The sequence below is a fragment of the Aspergillus caelatus genome, assembly GCF_009193585.1.
Source record: "Aspergillus caelatus strain CBS 763.97 unplaced genomic scaffold BDV27scaffold_106, whole genome shotgun sequence".
Classification (NCBI taxonomy): Eukaryota; Fungi; Ascomycota; class Eurotiomycetes; order Eurotiales; family Aspergillaceae; genus Aspergillus; species Aspergillus caelatus.
The window spans coordinates 57,554-79,019 of record NW_022475369.1 but is presented as its reverse complement, the minus strand read 5'-3'; the positions used below and the strand labels follow the sequence as shown (position 1 = coordinate 79,019).

Below are 21,466 nucleotides of genomic sequence, written 5' to 3'. Positions count from 1 at the left end.
CTGGGTGCACCCATCCATCGGCCGTTCCAGGGATAAGCGGCTCCTTCAATGATGCATTCGGTACAGGGTGGATGAGAGATTCTATGCATTTCGGGCCGATTGTCAGAGCCAGCCGAACCGAACCGGAGCCGAATAGTTCGACTTACGGAGAATCCTGTAGCAGGCCGGCGAAACGATTACCGAAGCAAGGGGACCTCGGGAGACTCTAAACAGTATACAGAGAGGTGGACCGTATCGAATCAGCCTTTGTCGCGTGGTATGACGTGGAATGCCCTACATGGGTATGAACCATATTCCTCGGATTGAACTTCAAGTAATGTGGCAGGTAGACCGGCTCGACAATTGTCCAGGGATAGTAGGCAATGAAACCTACATTGACTTTCTATGTAGCTAGAGCTTCGTGCAATTGTATGTACATTGTATATGTGGACGTTCCCTGAGTACCCAAACAGCCCGAAACAGATACATAGAAACTTCATATTTGGATTGTAGATACCACCTACACCTTCGATAAGACCTAGTTACTACTCTCCCCTTCCCCTCTCAGCCCCTTCAAAACCTCATCAATCTGCCCACAAAACTCCTTCACCTCATCCACAGTATTATAATGCACAAAACTGACCCTGATAAGCCCCTCCTCCCCACAGCCCAGGACATCATGCGTCGGCCTCGGCGCCCAACAATTCCCACTAACAACCCTAAACCGGCCTTTCTGGTTGATTGCATCAGCCACAGCAGTCGGCGAGACACGAAGCACCTGGAACGTAATCACTGGCACGCGCTTGCCGGGATCGGAAGACTTTTGACCGAAGATCCGGAACGTATCAGGCCGGGATCGGAGGTATGAGAGGAAGACCTCCTGTAGGACCGTTTCCTGCGCGATGATGTTGTCCCACCCGACTTTGTGGATGTACCGGGTGATATGGACAAGGCCCTCCTCCAGCTCGAAGGAGTTAGCCCCGAGTCGAAGGCGCCAGTCAAGGCCTGGCATGGAGCCGAGGAAAAAGTGGGCGATGCCTGTGAGAGCGCGTTTCTGCGTCGCGCGCCGGCCATATAGTTGTGCCACATGCGGCCCAAAGAGCTTGTACCAGCTAAAGCAGTAGAAGTCGACATCTAGCGCCTTGACGTCGATGGGGCGGTGCGGTGCAAAGGCCACCCCATCAACAACGAAGATAGCCCCCGGGATCGCATGGACGAGATCCGCGACCTGCCGGATAGGATGAATAGTCCCGACGACGTTGGAGACGTGATTGCAGGCCACGATGCGGGTTTTAGGCGTCAGTAGCGGCTTCAGTGTCGATAGGGAAAGGACGGGATCGTCCCCGTCTGATGCCGGTGGAGCCCACCATTTGATAGCAATGTTCAGGTCTTTGGCTAGAGCGATCCAGGCGGCAGCGCTGGCTTCGTGGCAAAGGTTTGAGACAATGATCTCACAGTCGGCGTTTAGCAGGGGCTTTAGGGCTTGGCCTAGAGACCGGAGGAGGAAGGTTGTTGATTGACCGAAGGCTGGGATTGTTAACGACTTGTTAGGCACTCTGAGATGCGGGAGATGGGTTCAGGCAGGGTAGGTACGTACCAATCTCATCAGGCTCGGCATTGATAAATGCAGCCAACTCCGTGAATTTTTCATCCATGCGCTGCGTCTTTGCTGCGCTGGCTGGGTCGTTGCGGCCGAGCTCGTAGGGGAACGATGTCATGTAGCGGTGTGTGGCTTCGGCAGCTTCATGGTGCAGGACAGTTCCAGCCGCATTGTTGAATGGCACAACGCCCTGGTGTAAAGCGGGGAACTCTTTCCTCAGACTTTGCACATCAATTGCATCTGCCACTGGCTCTACTGTGCTATCTTGCGAGCTTGTTGGTGTCCATACTGCGTTCGGCCTGCTCAAGAACCCTGCCCTGATGAGGTGGGTAATATTAGCTTCAATGGCGGCTAGAACTCCAGCGCTGGGGGATGGCGGTGCGCCGTCAATGACGCCGACTGGATCATCACTGGCTTCGAGCAGGTAGAGCAGAGGGAACAAGGGGTGTTTCTCCATTTTCTCGGATACGGATTGCTGCACCCTCAGGAGCCACTGGGAGCGGGCGAGCGGTTGCAGGTCGAAACCGAATTGATCTCGCAGTAGAGCCCACAGTGCTTTGAACCGTAGGCCATCCAGCACCTTAGCCACAGATGGGAGTTGGTCCTCAAACGCACTGCGCAGAATCAACCCCGCCACACGCGTGATATCCGAGACGAAGAGCCACCCATCAGCCTCCTCCTCAATGTAAAACCCTATCTCAACCGACGCGGCAACAAGCCGCCAGATAAAGTCCGACTGGCTCGCAACTCCGCGCTCAGCATCGCCAATAATGAATCCCGGCTTCACAATCCTCACATGTCGAGCCTTAGCGCTCTGCTGATTTGCAAAGCGGCGGACAACCTGTTCCGCCACAGCCTTGGAGCGAGAATACCCTGACCCACGCAACGCCTTGCTCGCGTTCCTCTCGTCACTCCCCTCGTCGAAGCCTAGCTGGGTGCCCCCAGAGACAAAGACGAAGCTGTGTAGGGGCTCGTAACGGCCATGCACCGCCTTGAGGAGCTCGACTGTCGGCGAGACATTAGTTTTCTTCAGGACCTCATAGTCCTGGCTGTAGTGGACTTTGGCGCCATTGTGGATGATTACATCGATGGATGGGGAGGTCTCGCCTTGAATCATCTGCCAGCGTGAAGAATTGAGACCGAGTTGGGGCTGAGTGAGATCCCCCTGCCAGACATGGAGGCGTGGACGGTAGCTAGACTGCCACCATCCAGCTGCGATGGCCTTTTGGATGAGGCGGTCTTCAGCCTGAGCCTCTGAGGATGCCCGGACCAAGGCGTAAACGTGCGTGGTCGAGAGAGCGAGGAGTTGCCGTAGGATTTCAATACCAAGGAAGCCCGTCGCGCCAGTCAGAAAGACTCTACTTGCATTTACTTCAAGGGATTGAAGTGCTGGGCCAGAGACAGATGATCTTAACGGACTCTGCACGTTTCGCGCCGGACCTGCTCCCCCATTTCTATTGCGAATGGCCATATTGGCATCAATGACATCAGCAATTGCCCGCACCGTGGCTCTTGAACTCAGGAGATCTTTCATGGGCACCTGGAACCCAAACAGCCCAGTCAACCGCATGGACAGCGACATGATCTGGATCGAGTCGATCCCACCATCCTGTAGGTTGAAGTCCCGGCCCTCGTACTCCTGCCGACGGGCGATAATACCGCCTGCAACAATGTCAGCGTACTCCCGCGCAATGACTTGCGCGGTCGACTCATCAGCCCGTAACTCGAGTCCTCCAGTTTCTATCTCCTGAGCCGCAGTAGTGTGTGACGACGGGCTACTCTGCAGCCCGGAGAGCCATTTGGCGACGAGTGACCGGTCCAGCTTCATCGAGCTGTTATGCGGCAATGCATCCACAACCAGCAGCTCATTAGGAATCATGAACTCTGGCAACCGGGAGGCCAGGAACTCTCTTACCACTGCGAGTGTAAGAGTCGAATTGGGACGAACTGAAAGCGGTTGCCCAACTCCCAAGCTACCGCTGGCCTCCCCCTGCTGCACGACCGCCACCAACCGGTCCTTGAAATATCCCTCCTTAACCAGCGTCACAAGACAGCCATCCACTCCTGGCAAAATACCCAGGTGATATTCGATCTCACGCAGCTCAACCCTTTGCCCATGATACTTCACCTGGTCGTCTATTCTCCCCACAAACTCGAACCGCCCATCGAGCGTATCAATGCTGTACCGGAGGAGATCGCCCGTGCGGTAAAATCGCCTGACGGGCGTCGTAAGGTCATATGCCCACGGCGGATTGTCAATGATGGCATCCTTAGTCTTGGTCGTGTCGTTGAGGTATTCCCGGAGCAGGCTCGGCCCGCCAACGACGAGCTCCCCGACGGCTCCCAGTGGGACGAGCTGGGTCGGGTCCTGCGGGTTCACAAGGACACAGACGGAATTGTCGAGCGCGTAGCCCAGAATCTCTGGTCTCTTAGCTAGCCCGGCAGCGACGCAAGGTCCCGTCTCGGCGGGTCCGTAGCCCTGATACAGGGTAACGCGATTGGCACTTTCCCATTTGGCGACCACCTCTTCGCGGAGTGCTTCGCCTCCGAATATTAGAGTCCTGAGAGTCGGGAAGCTTACCGGGTTGAGGAGGTTGGCCAGGGTCGGTGTGATGAGGGCCAGGGAGACCTCGAATTCTGTGCAGAATTTGACTAGGTTGAATCGCCGGTCTTCCTCGCTAGGGATACACACGCAGCCGTTGAAGGTCAGCGTGGTAAAGATATCCGTCATGAAGATGTCCCAGGTTGAGGCGGCAAATTGCAACGTTCGAGCCCCGTGGTATTGGAAGGCTCGACCCTCGGCTACCATGCGCGTCGCTACGGCGCCATGCTGGATGACGATTCCTTTGGGCTTACCGGTTGAGCCTGACGTAAAAATAATAACCGCTGGATCCTGGCTGTGCACTGTCGGCAGGAATGTGTCTTCAAATCCAGGGCCCGTATCCGTGCGCACAGTATCCGACGAGATAGGGATTATCTCGACGAGGTTTAAAAAGCTCGAGTTCGAGGCTTGGGTGGTAGATGTTAGGACTATCGTTGCCCTAGTCTCTCGGAGGATCTCCCTCGCACGAGACGGCGGCTGCGCGGGATCAATCGAGACGACGGCAGCGCCGGCCTTGAGGATCCCCAGAATCGCTACAACCATCCACACGCTCTTCTCAAAGATGAATGGGACTGGCTTGCCGCGGCTGATTCCCCGGCGCAGGAGCTGGCTAGCCACAATGCTAGAAAGACGGTCGAGCTCCGCGTAGGTGAACTGTCCATCCCAGCCGTGTACGGCGGGCGCGTGGGGGGTTGCACGTGCAGATTTGAGGAAGAGGCCGTGGAGGGATTGTCGTTCCTCAAACAGCGGAACAGGAATAAAGGAAGCAATAGCTCGCTGGTCTGCTTTGCTGATGGGTATACGTCGCTGAGACATTCCTGGATCGGCGGTGCGGACTTGGGTATGAATTTCCAGCAGAGTCGCCCATAGCGCCGATGCGAACTTCGGAGGTACGCTGCGCTGGACAGTGTAAAGGCGGAGATCTCCTCCACCTTCCTTCGACCAATGCAGGAGGTAGCTGAACCCGGACTCGTCTGCATTGCTGGCGTGATAGGTATTGTTGAAATCGAGGGCGGTATTGACGCGATTGCCATGTTGCGAAGAGATGAAAGGGACTGACTGTAACTGGGGCCCTGTGTTTGACCATCGCGAGACGACCAGCTTTGCTCCTGTGGCTCGGTCAATGACCGCAAAGGCGACGGTGTCCGACACCGCGTATTGGTGAAGCAGGATCGCCCAGGTCCTGGTTAGGGCTTCGTGTGTTTCGTGCGCCGATCTAGTTGTGTCGAGCGATCCGTAGGGAGAAGATTTTGCCAGACCAGGGCGCGCATTCAGTTTGGATCTGCTCGTCAAGACTGGCAGATGCGTAGAAGGGATGCTGAGACTGGAGGTGGAGATGGAGCTGGACACATCGGGAGGACCAGTATTTTTGATGTCAGAGAATGCATTCTCGACCTCGTCGTCCACTTCTCCATTGCAATCCGGATTGTATATGACCATATTGGGCACGAATACGAGAAGGTTACCATGTATTCTTCGCGTCCTGGAGGCATTCTGACCCGTTGGCCTAAGTATATGAACTACCGGATTCGGCCTGAGCCCCAGACTGATATCGGTGTTCGGGGAGACTTTCGGCTGCTCCACTCGGAGGCTTCGGACGACACCTGCAGCTATGACGAGCTACTGGATCCCGACAGAGCTATCCACTATCATACACAACAGTAGGACGAGGGAACGAAATGGTACAGGGCACTGGGTATCGCTAGACAGACATCAGAAGGCTGTTCGTTTTGGCAGCTACATTTTCCTATAACATTTCAGTCTCGGATACGCGCCGGAATCGTAATCTGTATATTTATATAACTGCCTGTCCACCCGATATTAGATGTAACGCTCAGTGCAAATTCTGCATCCCAACCATCTCCCAGTAAATCCCCCTCTTCCCCATAAGCGCCTCGTGATTCCCCAATTCCACCAACCTTCCCTGCTCCAAAACTCCAATGACATCCGCGCCCTGCACCGTACTAAGCCGATGCGCAACCATAATCGTCGTCCTGTCCGTCCGGATCCGATCCATAACTGCCTGCACAAGGGCTTCAGAGTGCGCGTCCAGCGCTGAGGTTGCCTCGTCTAGTAAGAGCACCTTGGGGTGCCGGAGGAATGCTCGCGCCAAGGCAATGCGTTGCTTTTGGCCGCCGCTCAGCATGCTTCCGCCGGTGCCTACTATTGTTGATAGGCCGTTGCTGGAATGTAGTTAGTTTGGTGATAAGAAAGTTGAAAGTCTGGGACAGTGGACTCACGGGAGAGACTGTACAAAGTCCAGAATATTCGCCTGCCCACACGCCTCGAGAATCCTCTCCTCACTTACCTCCTGCCCCGCCAACCCAACCGCAATATTCTCTCTTATCGTGCCTGAAAAGACTACATTCTCCTGACTCACCAGACTCAGATCTCGGCGGTGCTCGTCTACATCCCGACATCTGATGTCACGCCCATCGATAAGAATCCTCCCTGCATCGGGCTCGTAGAACCGCTCTAGCAGCGAAACAGTTGTACTCTTGCCGCTACCGCTGTGACCGACTAGTGCTAGGGTCTGGCCTGGTTCAACGGTGATGGTGAGGTTATCTAGCGCTACTCGTCCAGGTCGGGAAGGGTAGGTGAAGGAGACGTTTTGAAACTCGATGCGGACTGCCTTCGCGCTCTGACTCTTCTCCGACCTGGCATTCTGCTCAGGCACCTGGGTTGCTGGATCCCGCTGCATCTTGTTAATTGTAGGTCTAAGGTCCATAATCCCCCTCAAGTCCTTCGCCGCATGCATCGCCTTACTGGCCTCAGGTGCAAAAGTAAAGATACTCCCCGCAATCTGGCTGCCCGAGATCAGTGCCACGAAGCAAATATACACCTGGAAGGTCGAGTACTCGTGATTAGCGATCAGGGTACCCCCATACCAGAACGCCAGCGCCGCACACATGTACACAATCGACGCCGACGCCGCGTACAGTGCTGAAGCGACTAAGATAGACCGCAGCGATTTCGCGCCTTGGGCTTCCAGAATCCCCTCGTAGCGGGCTAGGGCTCGTTCCTCGATTCCCAGTGATGCAACGGTGCGGACTGTGCGGACGAGTTCACCGGCGTACGAGGCTGCTTCGAGGCCGCTCTGTCGGACTTTACTGTCGAAGGTTGAGAGGACTTGGAGGCGGAGCCAACCGCACGCCACGACGATGGGGATGGTCGCTGTGCACACGAGGGCTAGCTTCCAGCCGATAGCGAGGGAGAGGACGATCCCCGCGACAATTGTCGAGACGAATGTCAGTATCCCACCAAGCACAGGCCCTCCCATGCCGGCGAGATCGTTGGTGGTTTTTGAGAGGACACTGGACAATGCGCTGGGGGAGTTTATTTGTATATCAAAGAAGGCCATGTCCTGGATTAGGATTGCGCGGAAGCAGATTTCGCGAACGCGTTGGGCGAGCTTTTGGGTTGCAAGGGAGAGGGCGATTTCCACGCCGAGCCAGAAGATGAAGGTTGTCCCGGTGAGCATCACGTACAAGCCCGACCAGAAGTTCACTTCGCTGCGGAGCTGGTGGTATTGAGAGGAGGGGAGGCCAATGACGGCGAGGATTTTCGCGAAGAAGACGGATTGCCTGGAGGATAGATAGGTAAGTGAGTTTGGAAAATGATGCCTTAAGGGGGACCTACACTGGGATCGTCAAGCCCGCTAGAATGGCATTGGATAGACCGAAAAGCAGAATCTTCCAGTCGCGCTTGCTTAGGTGTGCGATGAAGGTGAGGGTTTGCAGAGCACTGAGCCCACCGGCGCCCTTTGTTTGCTGCTCTGTCGGCTCGGACTGTCGGGCAATTTCTTCCTTTATCGTCGCTTTCTCGTCGATATAAGACACAGCAGCTCCATCCAAGTGCGATTCCGCTTCATCAACAGACAGATCAGCGTTCTCCGTGCTTTCAGCCTCCACAAGCTGCTGCTTTCGTACCAAAGCAGCATATACGCCGTCCTGCGCGATGAGTGCCTCGTGTACCCCTTCTTCCACCACTCTGCCCTGTTCCAGCACAATAATATGGTCCACGTTCCGGATTGTCGAAAGCCGGTGTGCAACAATAATTGTGGTGCGGTTCTGCGATGCCGCATCCAAGGCTCGCTGGACCGTAGCCTCCGATTTTGAATCAAGAGCCGCCGTGGCCTCATCCAGAAGCAGGATCCTAGGGTTCTTGATCAGGGCCCGAGCAATTGCAACACGCTGTCTCTGACCTCCGGACAGCTGCAGGCCTTTCTCTCCGACTGGGGTATAGTAGCCGTCCGGCAATGTGGCGATGAAGTTGTGGGCATCGGCCATTTTTGCTGCTTGGATGGCTCGCTCTTGTTGCTCGGCTGGGGACAGCTGGCTAAACATGTCTTGGGCTCCGTATAGGATATTTTCGAGGATCGTCCCGTTGAAGAGGACGGGTATTTGATCCACCAGGGCGATCTGGCTACGCAGCCAGCGGAGGTTGAGGGATTGAATGTCGCGTCCGTCCAGTACTAAAACAGTCAGAATGAGTATAACGGACTACAATAGACGCGAAACACTTACGAACTGCTCCGCTTGTCGGCTCGTAGAACCGCTCCAACAACCCGAATACACTGCTCTTTCCACTTCCAGACGAGCCTACAATCGCCGTCTTCTTCATCGCACCACACCTCAGCGACAACCCCCGAAGAATATCTACCTCCTCTCGAGAGGGATAGACCAGTCCAACGTTGTCGAACAGAATCTCTCCCTGCACGCCCTCCAGCTGCTCTCCCTCTGCCGCCAAAGGATCCTGCGGCGACCGCCTGGCAATGGCCTCAAGCACCTTGCCCGTAATCGCGATGCCGGAAAGCAACGCCTGCGCCGACGGCGCAATGCGAATAATCGCAAACGACCCAATCGTGACCGCCAGAGTCGTCGAACTCACTTCGGCAATGGTCATCTCTCCGCGAACAAGGTAAATCGAACCAGCCCAGAACGCAAGCGCATAGATGAGATTCGGCATGGCGTTCATCCACGCAATCATCACAGCAACCATATTCTCCGCCTTGCGGTCTGCCCTCCCGGCCTGTTCTAACACTTCCCGATACCGGTTGGACAGCAGAGACTGGATACTAAACGCCGTGACATGCTTGATCGCACCGACGGCCTCCTCAACCACCCCCGCCGCTTGGGTATACAGCTCCATAGCCCGCCTGTGGTGCTTCACCATATACGCACCCCCGAGACTCTCCGTGACTATCATGACCACGAAAAACGGGCTTATAATTAATGCGGTCTTCCAGTACATTATAAAGGCGACCACGAACGCCGCACAGAACGTCGCGAGCGCCGTGAGCATCACCGCCAATTTACTCGTAACCGCCTCCTGCACAGTCCCCATGTCCGACATGATCCGGCTGGTGATCTCCCCTGGCCCCAGGGTATCAAAAAAGGCCATATTCTGCCGCAGGATGGCGGATAGATACGCTGTCCGCAGGGCACGAGCAATACGATCACCGGCATAGTAGAACCCGACCGTCGCGACGTAGGTAAGCACAAACAGCGCGATACTGAGATAGACATAGTACAGCGAGAACGTGGCGATCTTAGAGCGGAGCTCGGACGCCTCGACAGTGCCGGCCTCGAAGCCGTCGAAGACGCTGACTAGGAGACCGTAGATGACTGGCACGAGCGGGTTCAGGGCGCCAGCTAGGATTGCGCAGATGGAACTCACAGACAGAATGGTTCGGTCTGAGATGGACGCGTACGTTAAAACATTGTGTTTTGGTGATGTTCCATTATCTAGGCCGTGGAGCTGACGGTCTAGGATAACGCGCTGGCGCTCGCGCTCAGGGTCGTCCTGCTGGGAGGCTATACAGGAGGACATTGCGTGGGTAGACGGACAAGTATAAGAGAGGGGCAGGGAATTAGCGGTTTCATCCGCGAACGAGAGCTGCTTGCTAGCCTTTAAGTGGCTGAACTAGGGCCTCAGATTGCGTGATAACCGCGGAATCTATGGGGGAGCTCTGTATTATTATCTGTTACTACTATACTACCTAGATGTATAGCTAAGGATTAAGCCTTCGGTCCGAATGTAACGTCGGCCCTAACTCCATATCCCGACACTGCACATCCAAGCCTCTCACTAACGCACATAGACCTTTTACGGACTGTCCAGGTAGATAATGGTTGAGGATATCGGTAGCAACCATTGCCACTGACCATTGTCCCTAAATAAAAGAATACCTAACCTCTTCCCTCACCTCCCTCGCCAACCTCAACGCCTCCGCCCGTCCCACACGCGAAAACACATTGAAATACGCCAAAAACGTATGCTTCCCTGTACTCGGATGTCTCACCTTCTCCCCGCGTTTCACAAGGGTCGCACACCGACTAATACTCTGCCCCAAATCTGGTCGGCGCGCAATCAAATCCGCGCAGATATCGTCGCTGACGAAGATCCCCTCGCTTTCTATGGAGAAGTCCGCCGGGATGAAGACCATGATTGCTGTATATTGGGGGCCAGATTTGTAGGGAACCGCGAGGGCGCGAGCTCGGGGTTTGTCGTTGACGCCTAGGATGGCAGCCAGGGCCCAGTAGTCGATGCCGTAGGTGGATTCGATGATGTGTGAGCCGGTCATGCCGAGCGGGCGGGGGTTTATTTCGATTAGCCAGGCTGAAGGTTGATGGGACCGGGAGACATCGTTGCGCTGGTGCAGATCGATGATGCCGTTAGCTTCACGGTAGTCCATTGTCGAGTTCTCGACTCGGCCTTCTAGGTGCATGACCCCGTTCCGAATCCCCAGGGATGACAGCGTGCCTGCAAAGCTGGTAATGAGGAGATCAAGTTCTTTCTCGGGAAGAGCAGAGGGGTAGACGCTATTCAGCTCGTGGAAGTTTGTTAGTGAGCCTACGGTTGGCCCGTTGATGTCGGCGGACTTAGGAAGGTCATCGCAGACCTCTGCGAAGAGAATTTCGCCATCTAGAAGGACTAGATTGACGTCTACCTCGGGACCGGAGCAGTACCGCTCTATTACAAATTCAGTGCCATGGCGCAAGGTGTCGATGGACTTGATAGCGGCTGGGAGCGCATCGGGAGTGTCGACTCGGGATACACCTTCAGAGCTCCAGCCGTCGCATGGCTTGACAATAAGCGGATAGGGGAGATCCACCTTCTCTGCAATGGCGAACGCTTCATCAAGGCTGCTTGCAGAGTATGCCTCGTGGCCCACATGCTTGCTCGTGAGAAACTTATTCGTCGCGATGCGGAGCGAGTCCGGCGGTGTCGTCTGCAGCCCAAGCACCGGCGCGATCTGCGCAATGTAGTACCAGAACGAGTCAGCGAATGTCACGATCCCATCTACGGGTTTCCCATACGCCCGCAGCGAGGCCAGGATGTGGCTCCCTACGTCGGGTTCCGGCGGGTTCGTCAAGCGCGTCGGAATGAATGCCTCACGCCAGTGGGTCTGTGCCGGGTCCTCGAGCCAGTGCCCTGCATTCTCTAGCACCACTACGTTGATGCCTAGCTCACGCGCGGCGCGGTAGAAGCCGAGCCCGTCTTGAGGATGGGCGCTGTTAGCGTCGACTAGAGCCAGGGTCTTGCGTTGGGGGGTGCCGGGTTGGATCCAGGGGAAGGAGAGTCTGTTGTCTAGGTCTGACTCGACCGCGTCGCTTCCCGGTGTGCTGTCAGGGTAGAGGATTAGGCCGGCGGTGGCAGCCGAAATGAGTGTTGTTAAGTCCGTTGAAGTCGAGATGGAAACACGTTGGCCGTTGTAGGTCTGTAGCGGTTGGGCGAAGGAGATGGCCGACTCGATGTGCTGCGAGTCGCGGAGTCGCAGTGGGATGATATTCGAGCGGATTATGTATCCGCTGTGGAGCGGGACAATCAGTTTCACGGCGCGTTTCCCTGACGCGGCTGCTGCACGAAGAGTCTCCCAAAGAAACTGAAGTGCTGCTGCGGAGCCCAGAGCAGATGCCGTGATCTCTGCCGGCGCTTCGTCATTGCACACTTGATAGATGTAGGCATCTTCGGGGGCCGCGAGGACATCGGCTGTTTGAGAGGTATGGCCCTCCCATAGCAAGAGGTCGATGGACTGCCAGGTTCGCTCAGTGTTGGGGACATCTAGAAGAGACCACCAGTACTCCCGGACGAGGTCTATGAAGTGTTAGCAGGGTCCATTTCAGGCTGTGGTACGTAGCTTAACCTCATCTTTCTTCGACCGGACTTGGACTCTGTGCGAGGTGGGCATGGTACATATAGTAGTAGTATAGTATTATATGATGGATCAAGAATGCAGACCTTCGCGAGATAGTTGTGACAGGGCAATGTTGCCATGATGACTTGTATCTTATTACCTGCCATCCCATGGCTTTCCGATGAGCTCGTCATCAACGAGACGCCGAGGTTACCCGAGACCTAATACCTAATAATACTCCAACTAAGGGGGTTTTCGGACCGAATGTCAGCGCCCGAGTTCGGTCCGAAAATTAATTTTAGGTAGGGTTTCAATTGGCCAGACATGTCTAGCTTGGTAAATAATCTTACTGTGTATCAATACGTCTATGTGTGTGAAAAGCCCTAAGAAGATCTAATCACGATTCACAGCTGTCAAGTGCCTTCTCACAGGCAGCGTCCCAATCCTTCCTCAATCACGTAGAACCCTAGACAAACCAAATTAGCATGGATCCAATCCGTCAAGGATATTTCTTTGATAGACATACCATAGAACTCTTTCTCATCCACCCAACAATCTACCACCACACCCCCAGCCTCCTCACAAACACTCACCATCTTGCTCCTCGGCCACTTTCCACTCCTTATAGATCTCATCACGTCTCCTTTCCTAAACTCAAATCTCTCCCCCATCACAGTGACCACTAAATCTCGCTCTGCAACATAAAAGCTCTCATGCATCCATGTGTTCTGATTCCATCTGCCCCGGAAACCCCAGTCCCGTGGATCAAACACCTGGGCTCCGAGCAGTTCATTCGCATGTGCGAGCCCGTTCATCACGAATTTCTGGTTCGCGGGTCCTTCGTACGCCCGTGCAATTTCTGATTTGTCCTTGCTCCCGTCGACAGCGACGATTAGGGACGCACCTGTGGAGAGGAAGGCGCGAATATAGGATGCTGCGTCGGAGGTGGTGTAGTTTGCCATGCTGTTGCCAAGCCACATTAGGGTTGTTCGGCTGCCATTGCCGTTGGGGCTTGGACTGTGCTGGAGCCAGGATGCGCAGTCTTCGTATGTGGCGACGAGGCCTCGGATCCGGATCCCGCCTGAGCTTGTGGACGGGAAAAGTGATTGCAGGTAGCGGATGCCGCGTTGGAGAGCGACGCGGTCGACATCACAGGCTATATAGGTGATGCTCTTTCGTTGGGACTGCAATGCACGGAGTATGAGGGCGGTTTTTTTCATATTCCTAGACTCGCTTATCAGCTGAAGACTCGAGCCAAGATTTTTCCTTCTGCCTTTCAGAACTCTTGCAAGTCACTCACCCAGCACCCAGCTCAATCAGTCTATCTCCCGACTGAATTGTCGAGACGATCTCATGTACCGCTGCACAGAGCAAGGACCACTCCCTTCTAGTGAGATAATAATCCGGAGACTCGAGGACAGCATCGAAGAGGGACAAGCCACAGTCGTTCCAGAGCAGGAGACCGGGTAACTCGCGTTCCTTGCTTCGAAGGCCGGCGAGGATCAGAGGGACGAGGCTGGTGGGTGCTGTCTGACGACGGATATCGACGAGCTGAAGACCCCTGGATACATCGGCGTTGTCCTGGGTGTGACCTTGACCCTGACCCTGGCTTAGATGGGCCTTTAGGTCTGGGAGAATCATTTGAATATGGCTTGCCATTGCTATCGAAGTGTGACGAATGTGGGTTGAGGCGGTGGTGCTGGTGGTAGTTCAGCTTCCTGTAGATATGAATGCTGAAGAGTTGCCAGGGTCGTCGGAGTTGATAGACCCTCTTCTAGAGGAAGGCATATGGGCACCCTCGGTGCTTATGGTGTTTCCGCATCCCGATATCACGTCAAAACTGTATATTCGGCTGTCTATCTAAGAAGAGTATATATAATATGTCATGTGGATTGGGTTCCTGATGTTTTTTGTGCTTGCTGCCCCATGCCAGTTTTCTATGCTTTCCTGAAGACGATATATCCAGAACCCATCATAGATTCATTGCATTACTCTCAGATTCGACTCAATGATAACCATAGCCCTAGCCAGAGACTTAGCTACACTGTGTAGGCATCGGATTTGTTGACCGAAGGTCGGCGTCTACGTTTACCATGCATGAATGGACCTGGAGCATTCTACCCCCCGACGACACTCGGAGCCCTAAATGAGTGAGGGCGCGGGATTCGGTCTCTAGATTTCGGTCTCCTCATCCCGACCTCATCTACCGACCGTCATGAGGGTCTCCTTATGGCTGGAGGATTGCACGATTGAAATCACGGCCCGTGTTGGATCCTTGTCTTGCCAGAGCAATCTTATAAAGCGTTTCACATGGCTACCATATGGATGTGATAGACGCTATCCTATCCACTAGTATCATTCTTCAGACTACGCACCGAAATGTCTCTCCCAAGCTCCTTCATCATCGTCGGCTCGGGCGTGTTTGGCCGTACGTACACTACTATGCCTCCCCTCCCCCTTCTTCCCTCAGACCCACAGCAAAGAAACACACTACTAACAAATATCCCCACGCAGTCTCAACAGCCTACGCCCTCTCCCTGCACCCACAGTTTGCCGCCACAAAGATAACCCTAATAGACCGCTGGGACTTCGAACCCCACACCCCAACAATATCCCTCCACAACCCCACTTCCTCAAACGCAGACACCACCCGCGTCATCCGCCGCGATTACCCACATGGCCCCTATGCCTCTCTTGCCGCGGAAGCCATGACCCACTGGCGCGGCAAGTTCGGCGCAGACCAGCGATACGTTCACCAACGGCTGCTGTTTTCGGGGGAGGGGTCGAGTCTCTCGATCCCGGAATTGAAGAAGGGTGAGACGGTGAATTATATCAAGAAGGCTTATGAAATTAGTTGTACGATGACAAGCGGTGGGAAGGATGTTATACAAGTGGTTGATTCGTTGGACGAGATTAGAGGGCTGCTGGGGAATACGCCTACTAGGCCAGTGCATTTCCCGGAGACGGTGGATGCTCACGCGATCGGGTTGAGGGGGTATATCTCTGAGGACTGTGGGTGGGCGGATGCGGGGAGGAGCATTGAGTGGTTGAGGCAGGAGGTACGGCGGCTGGGGAAGGTGGAGTTTGTCGTTGGGCAGGTTGAAGAGCTGGTATACAGCGAGGATAAGGCGGAGGTAAAGGGGGTGAGGTTAGGGGATGGGCGTGAGCTCACGGCCGACGTGACGGTCGTGGCAGCAGGGGCGCGCTCCTCACAGCTGCTGAACGTGCCGAAACTGTGCGATGTGTACAGTGAGTTTGTGGCCTATATCCAGCTCACAGATGCCGAGGCCGATGAGCTGCGCCGCCGGAACTGGCCAATCCTGGTCAACTGCCACCGCGGCGTGTTTGCCGTGGGGCCAGACCACGAGAATTGCCTGAAGTTCGGGCATTTCAGTTACAGCGGGATTGCAGACGTGCTCAAGGAGGCCGGGATTGATGTCCCCACGAGGCCCGACGGCTGGGAAGCGCAGCAGAAATACTGGAGCGACCCGCGCTTCGGGTTCGGTGGAGACGTCCAGTTCACCCCTCTAGGCGACCTAGACGACTACGAGCGTGCCGCTGCACAGCGCGCACTAGCCGATTACCGACTCTTCCTGCTAGAGCTCTTGGGTCCGACGGGGTTCCAAGGCGTCGACGCGCCGTCCTTGGGCGGTTCAGATATCCTGCTGAACCATATCGCCAATCGGCCCTTCACGCGAGTGCGCAAGTGCTGGTATAACGACACGCCGGCGTTGGATTTCGTGGTGGATTACCATCCTCGCTATGGGAAGAGTCTGTTCGTGGCCACAGGTGGGTGTGATCATGCGTTCAAGTTTCTACCGATTATTGGGGAGAAGGTAGTTGCGTTACTGCTGCGGAATCGGGGGCATGCTGGGGGTTTGTTGCCGGAGGGGGTTGAACCCTCGTTAGAGGAGCTTGCGAAGCTGTGGCGGTTCCCACTGGAGCTGTTGCGGGAGCAAGAGAGCTTAGAGAGGGCAAAGCTTTAATCTATAGAACCGCTATCCGGTAGGCGGGCTCCATAACGCCGCTCACCAAGAATGCTTACTCTGTACTTTTTCTCTTGTGTCCTAAGCCGAACTCGCTCTATTATATATAAGTTGGAGAAGCCGCTCAAAAGTCAATCTCACTCAGCGTCGCCTGAATCTCCTGTATCAAGCTCTTGACCCGTACCTGACTCTTCCCGCCCCTGTAGCCGTCCCCAGAGCCATTCTTGTCCCGGTCACCCTCTTCAAACAGCATGTCCACCAGCCCCGTAGCGAGTTTATCTTGAATAATCCCACCGCCACATCTACCACCACCACCTCCTCCTCCTCCTCCTCCTCCTCCTCCCTGAGCAGCTGCAGACCCAAACAATAGCCCCTCCACCTTCTCAAGAAGCGTATGACTCACGTTTAGCAAGCACTCCAGTTGTAACGTGCTATGTCCGTCAAGCTCAAACCCGTCAATCCGTAACCCGCTAAGTGTAGGCGGGATCGTGGGCGTCGGTCGTGTGATGGCCTCAATTATCGACAGGAAGATGTCTTCGTATGACGCCAGGATCGATGTGTAACAGAAGAGGATGGAGAAAAGGGTTGGGGGTGTAAGGGCTGGTGTAGGCGTAGCTGTAGTGGTAGATATACTATACCTGTTGCGATTGGGACCGGATACCTGGCCCCGGACCCGGGCCTCGTCGACGGCAATCTCGCTGTCATCTTGGGGCCGGGAATATCTGATCCGTTTCAGGATTGAGACGAACCGCTGACAGTGGTGGAGGGTTTGGCCGATGGAGCGCTGGTTCAGGGTGGGTTCATGCTCGTCCGGCCGTTGGGTCAATATATATTCGCGGTGGAACTTCTCCCGCAGTAGCGTTTCGTGGAGTTTAGCAAGGTCATGGATAGATGACCTCGTAGGAGTGGCAGTGGTGCGTAAGGGAGTTAAATCTAACCGCCGGGATGGCGGGCCGTGGCGGTGATTGTTCCCTCCGTCTAGTGTAGTCAGTTTGCGGACCTTCGACAGCGTTGGGCTGGGTGGGAGTTGGATGAGGGCACTGGGGTATGTGTCCATGCTGATGGGATCTGGATTCCAGTCTTCTGGAGCAGTCGGGTTTATCAGGTCGAGCATCGTGTGGTGGTTCTGCTCGTGGATGTTGACCGGTACTGGATCCTGGTATAGATTGGAGTTCGATTCACCGATCAGGGGTGGGGTCCCTCCCTCCAGATCTTCGTCGCCGCCCATTCTATCCTCGTGACTATATGTGATCCAGTCAGGGGGCATGGGTGGTTGGACTGTCGAAAGACGGTCGTTCGGCTGATCGTTGCCGGGAAACAAGAGGCCATCCTGCTGGACTCTTGGCGCTGAAACACGAGCAGCGACACTCGGGGGTTGCGAAAAGACTGAAGAGCCCCGCGAAGTGTACGAAGATGTGGACCGTTCAGAGGACGGCGGGGTGGGATTCAGCGTGGTTGAGTGAGTCCTCCGCGGGGCGGGCCGCACGGAATAGCAATCCACCTTGGCTCGTCGGCATCGGTCACAAGGGATGGCGTTCCTTAGCACCCGACTAGTCGGGTTTGCGATTGGCTGGGCCGAGCCTACACAGCGCAGCTTCTGGCCCCGGCAGCGGTCACAGGCGCCGTGGCGGCTGGTGCCGTTCTTGTCCATAGTTCGGGTTCAGTTGGGAGGAGGGCCTGGAGGCTGGAGGTGCTTACTGACTTGACACTTGACGGGGCTACCGCGGTTTAATAGTAGTGATCGTGGTTCAGGGTAGGTGGGGGCTGAAAAAGGATACCAGGGTATATGCTCCCCAGAAGTTACGATAACCGAGGACATGGTCTGACTAGTATATAAAGTACGTACTCCGTACGGACTCCGCTGGCGGCTGACGCAACCCTAGACTAACAATCCGGACCTATTAGCCAATTTTTAGCCAATAGAATCCATCTACTGCGCTGCCGCTAGTGTTGGACCGGTAAATAAAGAAAGAATAGACTAAATTTGGCATGCCTACGAATGCCGACCATGTGCACAAGTCAAATGAGGCTCTGTTCTTTTCACAGCTACCATTAAACTCAGGCTTGGCACAAATGGTGCAGCTAAAATATTACATCATACGAGACAATTCTTTTGTGACCAATATCGGAAGGAGAAAACAAAGGTAGATTATCATACCCTTCACTTCTGCATAGCCATTGGATGTAACCAAAGGAAGCCACATAAGCCACACGCCGGGAGGTTAGTAGTTGGATGGTCACTAACCACCAGCGAATGCCTCCTGTTGTATATTTTCTTTGGTTTTTATCCTTATTATTTGGCGATACTGATTACAAGTAGGGCTTTGTCTTCACACGTTTACACGCAGGGACTTCGGAATCAGAGCAATAGCTAGTCCCCTGGCCAATGACATAACTGCTCCACAGTGGCCAGTGATAGAAATTCCCTAAGTTGTTAATAACAATGAGAAGTATAGGGGCGTTGCTCTAGATATATAAGTATATATACAGCCATCTCTTCCCAATGGTCTAATCACTAAAGTTGCCGAAGTTATAGTACTGTATCATCGAATATATAGGATAGACCTTGTCCCTCTACTATAAATACTATAATCAGAGAAAAGAACTAAGCAGACCGGAAAAGACATTCAAAGAATGTTGTTTTGATCCTCCCACAGTCTCTTCTCGAGGCCGGCGTGGTCGAGGCCAAAGGACTAACTATTGATCCGAAGCCCTTGCGTGTAAATGGGCGAGGAATAATAAAGCGGCATGGACCTAAGCAATCATCAAAGTACGTAAAAAAAAAAAAAAAAAAATACGACAGCATTAGTACGACAGTGTTCACCTAAGGCTAGTCGTGGCTGTCTCGCCGCACTTAGTGACCTTTTAGGGCCTCCTTCAGTGACCTAAATATTCTTCAACCGAAGGACCAGAGAGCGCATTTTTATTGTATACTTAAAAAGGCTGCCGCCGTAGTAAATAGCGATAGACCCATTGCAGTACCTATTCGAACTTTATTCTATTTTATCAGGACCCACCTAGGCCTAGGAAATGACCGCAAAGACCAAGGATCAGACCTCACCAAACTGGACCATACCGGTCTTTCCAACTCTCAGGACCGCCAGGCACTTCTGGCTCTCCTAGAACCGTACTACTGCGTCATGATCTGTTCTAACGGTTCTATAACCAAGATAAACAAATTTAATACCACAGTATAAATAAATTATACAAAACCAGTCTAGATTTAGAGTGGCATAACCTAGCCATAACCCAACCTAACCGCCCTCGGTTAGAAGGCATAAAATTCCTTAACCAGCCTAGATATGGATAGGTTATTGCTACTGAATGGCCTAACATCTTGTTTTAGAGTATAAGAAGCCAAACGAGCATTTTCTTCCAAGGTTCTTCGCAAATGCATGACTGAAGAGTTGGAGATAGTTGCCATTGCAGTCTCCACCCTGGCACAACCTTGGGAGCTCGCTATTTGCGCCAACGTTCATCATCAGAGACCCAGGGCTTTGGGGCCAGCATTCTGAGACATAGCTCCAGTTCTGTCAATATATTCATGGGGACCCTGAAGCCCAGACGACTGCTGCATTACTCTAGTGTCAGAGGCCACTGGTGACTGTCGGAGCTCTGCTTTCTGCCGTAGCAAAGCTTGTCCATTACCTATAATTTACTACCTTGTTGCTTAGAAATCCCTGCAGACTGCAGCTCATGGGTGACGCCTCAGATTAAGTCATTATGCTAGGAGGATGTATGGGCGTGGAGGTAAAGCAAACACTGAGTATGCATTTGCTTCGTGAACAAGGCTGCATTGGGGTATAGTTGCTCTGCAAAGCAACTCTAGAAGGTGAGATATTAACAGATGTAAGTTACTATCATCCAAGCATTGTTATTTACTAGCGGTCGTCACGCAGCAGGTGTATATTAACTATGGGCATCTAAGACCCTTATTTGCTAAATTACTGTCCTCAAGGTTCCCAAGTGCACTTCTTTAGCACTCAGAAGTAGTGTTCTCCGATGATACTAAGCACGATAGTCCTTATTTCATATCACACGGAAATGTATAAAGGGATGTCATGGCACCTGTAACACTCCATTTATCAGCAACAGCCGTAAATATCTCTTGCAATCCTCCAACCTTCCAGTGAAAGCCATTTCAATCTTTCAAAGATTCTTCCACCTTAACCAGCAAAATGAAGCTGACTTCCATCACCGCTACCGTTCTGCTCGGCGCTCCCGCTGCCCTCGCAGCTCCCCAGTCGAACGACATTGGCTATAGTACTGAGGACGTCACCGTCACCGACGTCAAGATCAACATCAGCGCTGACAACATGGTGACCGACGTCTCCCTCAAGCTGTCCAGCTCCGACGCCAAGAACCTGACCTGCTCCACCAAAAGCCCCCAGCTCAGCATTCAGTCCGACGCTTCCACCCGCTGCGGCAACAGCCGCTACCTGTTCAATCTGGTCGACACCGGTCTCTCCAGCTTTGACATCGCCGTCATGCATGAGTACGATGTTCAGTAAGTAATCATGAACTTTATCCCTTGGACATCAACCCCCAAAAGAGTGAAAAAAAAGCTAACCACTCAATGTCCCACAGGGGCTCCGGCGAGTACTCTCCTGGCCAGTGGGGACAGGGCCATCTCAACCTCAATTGCAAGAGCAACAGTAGCGGTCATATCTGCGCCTCCTCCGGTCCATCTTCTCTGTTCCTTACTGGACAGTAAGCTATTCAACGGTCAGCATCAAGCCGTGTGGAGTGATCGCTACGCCGCTAGAACCAATCCGTATGGCCTTCTCCTCGTGCTTCCTTGTGGGGATGTTTGTCGCGATTGCATGTATTGCTCCACGTTTATGAGCTCATCATGGACAATAGTCACTGGTTTTGTTGGAAACTCTGCTGTTATTTTTGAGTTCTGTACCTGTTTGGTCTGGCCGTGCTGGGGAGGACGAGCGATTTCTGAAGCGACATAAAGATGATATTGATAGCAATGTTAAATATGACAAATACTTCAAAACATTAGCTCAAAAGATTGCACAGTACCAAATTCGACCGAAGACTATGTACAATATCGATGAAAAAAAGGCTTTCTTATCGGAATCTTACAAAACGGCAAAAGAATCTCTTCACGTCGCCAATTTGAGTAAGATAGCTCCGAGAGACACCGAAAA

The 21,466-nt window shown here is 53.7% G+C and overlaps 6 protein-coding genes across 6 annotated transcripts; 2 read left to right on the top strand and 4 right to left on the bottom strand.

The window, feature by feature from the left end:
- Positions 1–517: 517 nt before the first annotated feature.
- fmpE (nonribosomal peptide synthetase-like enzyme fsqF) lies at positions 518–5,621 on the bottom strand (the record flags this gene model as incomplete). Its single annotated transcript, XM_032073889.1, has 5 exons — positions 518–1,506; positions 1,577–1,800; positions 2,020–3,795; positions 3,826–4,919; positions 5,310–5,621. 5 exons carry the CDS (start codon positions 5,619–5,621, stop codon positions 518–520), a joined length of 4,395 nt encoding a protein of 1,464 aa, XP_031926822.1.
- Positions 5,622–5,974: 353 nt separating this feature from the next.
- On the bottom strand, positions 5,975–10,098 carry fmpD (ABC-type transporter fsqE). Its single transcript, XM_032076533.1, has 4 exons — positions 8,708–10,098; positions 7,821–8,655; positions 6,422–7,765; positions 5,975–6,364 (listed from the first exon to the last, which is right to left on the bottom strand). The coding sequence occupies exons 1-4, from the start codon at positions 10,011–10,013 to the stop codon at positions 6,016–6,018; spliced, it is 3,834 nt and encodes a 1,277-aa protein (XP_031926821.1). The 5' UTR covers positions 10,014–10,098; the 3' UTR covers positions 5,975–6,015.
- A 73-nt stretch (positions 10,099–10,171) lies between these two features.
- Positions 10,172–13,283, bottom strand: fmpC (ATP-grasp enzyme fsqD; the record flags this gene model as incomplete). Its single annotated transcript, XM_032073888.1, has 2 exons — positions 10,172–12,044; positions 13,226–13,283. 2 exons carry the CDS (start codon positions 13,281–13,283, stop codon positions 10,357–10,359), a joined length of 1,746 nt encoding a protein of 581 aa, XP_031926820.1. The 3' UTR covers positions 10,172–10,356.
- A 1,417-nt stretch (positions 13,284–14,700) lies between these two features.
- Positions 14,701–16,571, top strand: fmpA (fructosyl amino acid oxidase fsqB; the record flags this gene model as incomplete). Its single annotated transcript, XM_032073887.1, has 2 exons — positions 14,701–14,749; positions 14,836–16,571. 2 exons carry the CDS (start codon positions 14,701–14,703, stop codon positions 16,305–16,307), a joined length of 1,521 nt encoding a protein of 506 aa, XP_031926819.1. The 3' UTR covers positions 16,308–16,571.
- On the bottom strand, positions 16,432–17,958 carry fmpR (Zn(II)2Cys6 domain-containing transcription factor fsqA; the record flags this gene model as incomplete). Its single annotated transcript, XM_032072702.1, has 1 exon — positions 16,432–17,958. The coding sequence occupies one exon, from the start codon at positions 17,956–17,958 to the stop codon at positions 16,432–16,434; it is 1,527 nt and encodes a 508-aa protein (XP_031926818.1).
- Positions 17,959–20,485: 2,527 nt separating this feature from the next.
- On the top strand, positions 20,486–21,021 carry BDV27DRAFT_158515 (uncharacterized protein; the record flags this gene model as incomplete). Its single annotated transcript, XM_032072701.1, has 2 exons — positions 20,486–20,814; positions 20,895–21,021. 2 exons carry the CDS (start codon positions 20,486–20,488, stop codon positions 21,019–21,021), a joined length of 456 nt encoding a protein of 151 aa, XP_031926817.1.
- Positions 21,022–21,466: the final 445 nt, after the last annotated feature.